This window comes from Lolium rigidum, chromosome 2 (assembly GCF_022539505.1).
Source record: "Lolium rigidum isolate FL_2022 chromosome 2, APGP_CSIRO_Lrig_0.1, whole genome shotgun sequence".
Taxonomy (NCBI): domain Eukaryota; kingdom Viridiplantae; phylum Streptophyta; class Magnoliopsida; order Poales; family Poaceae; genus Lolium; species Lolium rigidum.
The window spans coordinates 62,910,419-62,917,494 of record NC_061509.1 but is presented as its reverse complement, the minus strand read 5'-3'; the positions used below and the strand labels follow the sequence as shown (position 1 = coordinate 62,917,494).

The 7,076-nt window shown below is 48.1% G+C and overlaps 1 protein-coding gene across 1 annotated transcript; it reads left to right on the top strand.

The window, feature by feature from the left end:
- Positions 1-5,044: 5,044 nt before the first annotated feature.
- Positions 5,045-6,870, top strand: LOC124689811 (tubby-like protein 4). The gene is made up of 8 exons (XM_047223280.1): positions 5,045-5,557; positions 5,651-5,827; positions 5,907-5,956; positions 6,031-6,133; positions 6,217-6,306; positions 6,412-6,507; positions 6,613-6,680; positions 6,779-6,870. The coding sequence occupies exons 1-8, from the start codon at positions 5,045-5,047 to the stop codon at positions 6,852-6,854; spliced, it is 1,173 nt and encodes a 390-aa protein (XP_047079236.1). The 3' UTR covers positions 6,855-6,870.
- The last annotated feature ends 206 nt before the right edge of the window (positions 6,871-7,076 follow it).

Genomic DNA, 7,076 nt, shown 5'->3' with positions numbered 1-7,076 from the left:
TGCAGGTGGTGTCATGCTTCCCTTATCTTTCGGAGCGGAGAGCGTGATCGCCTCCAGCTACGTCTTGCGTCATGGCTTCCGTCATCATCTTGGCCTTCTTCCCCCACACGGTATCTACGCGGCGTGTCTTGCGTTTTGGCAGAGCGTGGAGCCTCTTGAAGGCTCGACGCGGACTCCTTGCGAAGGGATCCTCGCGAGGGGCTTCCATCTTGTGTTGAAACTGCCAAATGTTGACTTCCTCGCGAGGGGCTTCTCCTCGGGAAGCCGAAAGGCCTCGTTAAGGGAATGTTTCCTCATGGCTGCAAATGGGCTACCGTACGGGCCCAGCAGCAGGTGGGCCGTGGTACCCGTAGTGCCAGTACACCAACAGTATATTTACTTGGGCCGAATTATAGATCGTGATGTAAAAGTTTTACATCGCCATTTAGCTATACATCGCCTGTTGAAGAGACATCTTTGGCCCTAGGCGATGTAAAGAATTAACATCACCAAGCCGATTACGTATCATATGTTAGAGATAATCTTAACAAACATGTGTATTATCTGTTTCATTGTCAATGGAATCGGGATCTTAGTCAGACCAGTACTGTGTTTTTTTTCCTCTGGTGCCCCATGCAATTTCCTGAGCAGCGGCCGAGTGTCCCATTTATGCTCCACGCTAGGGAGGCATCCGGTCCAATGGTCCATACTGTTGGCGAGGAGACGAGGAGTCAGAGTCAGAGGCCGTTTTCTAGCACGAGCAGAAGAAAGTATCCAAAATGTTTGAACTTCGGATGAACCGAAATCTTTCAAACATGTTGCTACAGAAAATCGAACATGCCAGCCACAATTTTTCAAACAGGTCAAGGAGGCACAATGCTGCTCCCAAAGGTGCCTTCTCGTACTTTCCCATTAAAGAATGGTACACACTGACACATTTGCTAGCTGGCATTTGGGAGTAAAAGCTCTGGTCAAGCTACGATCTTTCTTAAACACGAAACGGAAGCGTCAACGTTACGGCCCCGCCTTTGGTTTGTCCGGGTGCTATCCCCACACTTCATTCATTTCACTGATCAGCTTCAGTTTCCTGGTAGTACAATAACTGCATTCGACGCAGGAAAACAGGGAGCAGAGCCGCAGCTCATTTAAGCAAAGTTTTCAAATATCGTGGGATGATCCACCAAAGTGTTGAGTAGCACTACTAGGGTTTACGGTCTGAACAAATCTAGGTATTTCTCCGGTGGCCACAGGGCAATGGGGCCGCGGTGGATCCCAGCTCCATTTTCTGTCGTTTTTCATAGTCTTTTAAGTTTTGTGTATTTAGAAAGAAGTGGTGACTCACTGAAGATGGAATAAAAAAATTTCTTGTCTAACCGTCGTTCCGGTGATGCATCTAGCATTGTCGGAGGATGTGTGTGAAGGTTTGTTAATCTGGTTAGATTTGGTTTATATTTTTTCTAATCTATGTTTCTTTTAATCGGCGATATTTGTTGCTTTTATGCTTTAGTTTCTTTGGGGCCTTAGTATGATTTTTCATCTATCTACTATAACAAGCTTCACTACGGTAAACTCTGCCCGACTTCAATGAGGGAGTGGGAGGACGGTGGCACGCCGCACGCTTTCGGCTCGTTCGAATATTTATAGTCATCACTAGATGGTCCAGAGATTTTTTTTATATAATTTTTATTATTATTGAATCACCTTGTACTGATGTTGAACATTGTGAATATAGATCGGCAGACTTTTTATAACAAAATAAAACATATCAAGAGCCATGAAATGCCCATTCAAAACAACACGTCAGCAGATCACATTTAAAAGAAAACAGCCCAATCAAACGGTGCTAAGGGCGTATTTGGTTACTTGGGTCCGATTTGAGGATGCATGCGCCAGTGAGATGAAACACACTGTATGTTTCATATGAGATCTAGGCCAAAAACACTTTGTTTGGTAGCCTAGGTTGCATATAATGGTATATAAGTGCCACTTTGTTTGGTTGGTTGGTCGCATGCTATTCTTAGGCTCACCCTATATGGTAACATGGTGACCTTAGCGCACCCATCACAAGCATCGCCTCGCCGGCGATCACGAAGCTAGACATCACCATGGCATCACTGTTAACGTCGGTCACAAACATCACGACATCGTCATACACCACCATGACACTGCGAGTCACGCTGGTCACAAGCATCACCATATCGTCGACGACGTCGCCGAACACCACCATGACACCACCGGTGAAAGAACATCTCTCCATAATTATAGTTTTGTGTATTTGATGACAACATGTGTGATAATCTAATGTGGCTTAGTGTGCATATATGATCTATAGTATGTTTGAAATGATAAGAATTAAAAGGGAAGAATCATTTGTTAAAAAGGAAGAAGAAACGAAGGAAACAAGACTTTACAGGCCGGAAATTCTCAAAATTGGGCTAAGGACCTGAGGTCCGGGCTCTCAGTACTCCCCCCGGAAATTTGGCCGAACATTTCTGTCGAGGGGCAAATTCCGGGGGGGGGGATTCCGGCCCCAACTTACACCGGAAATTCTGGCCCTAGATTCTGCAACGGCTCGATTTGGTGGGGGTATAAATACCCCCTTCTTCCTCAAGCTCAGATGGCTCACTCCCTCAAAAGTTTATCCACCATTGTTGAGCCACAAGATTCACTTGATCTCCTCCTCCAACCATCCAAAGCTCTTAATCTTTGAAGAATCGAATGAGAAAACCCTGATCTACATCTTCACCGAAGAGATTTACATTTCCCCTCATTTGATTGAGGGCCCCTTTGCTAGTGTTCCCTTTTGAAACCCTAGTTGTTTGTGGTTGATTTGATCTTGTAGTTGTGTTGTTGTTACAGCTATTGGGAGCCTCCAATTCGGTTGTGGATGTGTGCCCCAAGAACCTTGTAAAGGCCCGGTTTCCGCCTCGAGGAAATCCCCTTAGTGGACAAGTGACCTAGGCCTTTGTGGCGTTGCTCACCAGAGAATAGGGTGAGGCCTTCGTGGCGTTGGTTAGGCCTTTGTGGCGACCACACCCCTCCAAACATAGACGTACTTCCGCTCAAAAGGAAGGAACTACGGGAATCACCGCTGTGTCTCCGCGTGCTCCACTCTCGGTTATCTCTATCATTGATTGCATTATTATATCTTGTCTAGCTATATCTTGCTTAGTTGTATACCTTGTCATCTAGGGAAATTCACATAGTTGCATATCTAGAAAATTTACCTTTGTGTCAAGCCTAAATTGAAAAAGAACTAAAAATTGGGTAGCACCTATTCACCCCTCTCTAGGTGTGGCATACGACCCTTTCAGCCGGTCACAAGAATCACCATGTTGCCAACCACGAAGAAGAACATCACCTTGACACCACCATGACACCTCCGGTCACGCCGGTCATAAGCATCACCACGTCGCCGACCACGAAGATGAACATCACCTTGACACCACCGTTCACGCTGGTTAAAGCAACACGTCGCCGACCTCGAAGCCTGACGCCATGTCGCCCTCCACAAAGCCTAACGCCGTGCCACCACTGATGACGAGGATGGCCACAACCATGGATTATCACCTCTCACCTATCATACCACGTCGCCGTCCGTGAAGATAGCAAGTGCGAAGTTAAGCAACAGTACTTCAAAATATACTCACACGTACGTATGAATTACAGTATACCAGCGAGTTATTTATCTATTCGTCTATGTCCACGGCAACAAACACCTTTCAACACGAGAATCGTGTAGAATGATAAGTTGAACCTCAAAGGAAATTTCAAACTGTTGAGTCTGTGTGACGAATTTGGCAAAATTCGCTCAAAACTTTAGACATGAAATTTACGATTTACGACTGGCGAAACTCGAAACCGATTGTCGGAATTGATTCATATCATCGACACACATGTTTTTCATATATAACTTATTTTAATTCAGAATATAATTGTGTTGATTTAAACAGAGAGTGCGTGAAGTAGTTTAGGATAGAGCGGATTGAGGGCATAAGTGAAGGACTTCCGAACACTGGCGGAGCTTCTTTAGGGCAAAACTGGGCCATGGCCCGCCCATGTTTTCTGTCAAAATAAAATTAACACCTATGCTGCTATGCAGCTAAGCCTCTTCCAGTCGGTCGTTCCTCTCTCTCAACTCGCTCGACCAAAGCAATGACTGGAGGCCAAGAGAGGCGCGGCGCTAGGTTTTGCGATTAGGACCAAGTGGAGGGGGGATCGGGGTGAGTTGGTCGAGCAAAGGAGGCACATCAGCGGCGAGCCGCCGCTGGCATCTGGGGGTCGGCCAGGGAGTGGCTCCATCCCGCACTCCCGCAGGAACGGCTGCACCGTACGCACCGGCGGACAGGCCGGCAGCTGAGGCTGCGCCCAGCGTCTACTTCCTGCTACCAGTACATAATTGGTCCTCTTCTCTTCTGCCCCAAATTCTTAGCTAGCAATTTTAGCATATATTCACCGTGCACTGAATTGGGAATCTTCTTTAATTTTGCAAATTTCAACAGCCACATCTACTGTCTAGTTTGTTTTGTGTAACTTCTTTTATTGTATAGTAATATTGGATATATGGATGCATCTCCTGATTTTGTAACCAATGGGAACATAAGGATATGATCCATAACTAATTTGTAGTGAATTGATCTGTTTAAACACATATTTTTGAGTTTCCTATTAGCCTGGCCCGCTTAAGAATTTTTTTCAAGCTCCGCCACTGCTTCCGAACAACCAAATAACCAAATCATCCGTTTTTTGCTGTCCTGAGTGAGTGTCACGCTACCAAACGTGCCCTAACATTCTAGCGCAAGTGGTGAAGACCAAAAGCGAAATCCAAGAAAGTCCCAATGCATAATGGCACCACTAAAAAAGTTCAGTTCCCAATGCGGCGACCGTTAGCACTCGCCACGCAGGCGTTTTCAAATTTAAATCCTCCCTCCAAATCACCATTCACAACCATAGCTGAACACTAACAAGCACACGCGCTCGCAAAATTACAAATCCCGTCCACCTCGCCAGTGACACACAAGAGTCAGACAGAAAACACCCAGAGCTCCACCCAAGCTCTATAGCTATGGCAGCCACGCCGCCCAAGAGGAAGCCCCTGCGGCCCCTCAGCTGCAACGCCGGCGCCGGCACACCCGTCACCGCTGCGCGACCACGCGCGCCAGCGGTCTCCGCCGAGAAGGAGAACCAGGGCGCCTCCAATCTTGGCCCCGGAAAGGTGGAAAAGGCGGCGTCGCCTGCTGCGGTGAAGGTCGCGCCGCCGCCACTTAAGCCGTCGTCGCTGCAAGCCCGCATGGAGGACGAAAAGCCGCCGTTGGCGGCGCCGGCAGCAGTGCCCGTGTTCATGGGGCCGAGGGGGAGGGAGCTGCTGCCACCTCCGCCGCCGCCGGCGTCGTCGTCCTACGAGGCGTGGGACCTCTCCGACAACGAGGCGGCGCCGGCCGCGTCCTGGGCCACCCTCCCCAACAGGGCGCTGCTGTGCCGCCCGCTGCCGCTGGACGTCGGGAGGTGCACCTGCGTCGTCGTCAGGGAGAAGGCCACCGGAGCCAGAGGCGTGTCGCTCTACTCGCTCTACACCAACGTGAGCTAATCCCCTCCCCCCTCTTCCCCTCGAGCTAATCCGCGCTTGATGCGATTAGCTGCTGAGATTCGTCTCTGTGTCGTGGAATCGCAGGAGGGGCAGGGGCGGCAGGACCGGAAGCTGGCGGTGGCCCGGCACCGGAGGAGGAGGGGGAGGTCGGAGTTCATCCTGGCGCAGAACCAGGACGGCGTCTTCTGCAGCTCCGACAAGAACTTCCTGGGGACTCTGGGTGCCAACCTCGTCGGATCCAAGTACCAGATTTGGGGCCAGGTACACCAATTTCCCCTTGATCATTCTTGACCTCCCCCTCTAGGATTTGAAGATTGATTGTCATCCGTTGTCGGTGTAGGGAAACCGGATCGACGAGCTCAAGTCGAAGCGGCTACTCGGCGTTATCTCGTAAGATTCAGTGTCCGTCTGTGACCAGTTCACCAGTTATATGGCTTTTCTTGATTCTTTATTTTTTTCGGCAGGTTTGCCCCTACCATCACCACGCTCACCGGTAGTTTCAGAAGCATGAGGGCATGGATTCCCAAGAACCAGTCAATGCAATTGAAGACCAGCAATTCTGCTCAGGTAAATCGAATAAAGTCAGTTGGGGCATTTGGGATATTCAGTGGAGCGTGTGGTTCTTAATTGTGTAAATACTATTGTTGCAGATTCAGCACATTGGTGGGCTTCCGAAGGATTGGCAGGAGAAGACGAGCAGAGCTGACAAACTCTGCTCAAGGTCACCTTTCTACAACAATGTAAGCAGCTGCTTGCAATTGCAAGAAAATTGTTGGCGATACGCTTGATTGATATGTCAAGAGTTGAGATGATAACTATACGTTTCATTTATGTATTCGCAACAGATGACGAAGCGCTATGAACTAGACTTCAGAGAGAGGGTAGGAAGGATGGGATACAAGGTGCAGACATCAGTGAAGAACTTCCAGATGACCTTGGAGGTAACATTCCGCTCGTTATCATCACAAGATCATACCTGAAAGCTTTTATTGGTGTTCGTTCAGCCAAAGTAGCAGATCATGATAACAACAACTTCTGATCGACAGGAAAACGGAAGGCAGACGATCTTGCAGCTCGGCAGGGTCGGGAAGTCCAAATACATAATGGACTTCAGGTATGCCATCGGTCGTTCTCATTGTTTTTCAGGTAGGGCCGTAGGGGTTGTATGTATCCTGTACATTTTTCTGATGAAAGATGTTTTTTCTTTGGTAGATACCCCTTGACTGGCTACCAAGCATTCTGCATTTGCTTGGCATCGATGGACTCGAAGCTGTGCTGCACGCTGTGAGATGATGCGCATGGAGTTTTGTTTGGTTGACTGTTGTTTTTGTACTGCGTCTTGATGTCTCTTCCAGTCGATTATGTATATGTAGTCTTCTCACCTTGAGAAGGAGCCAATAATAATAAGAGAGCAAAAAAATTTCATCTGCTTATATTGTTCAACCGAGAAACGAATTCAAAATGTTCAACGCAGCTAACTGATTTTCAAGGATAGACCGACTGAAAACTT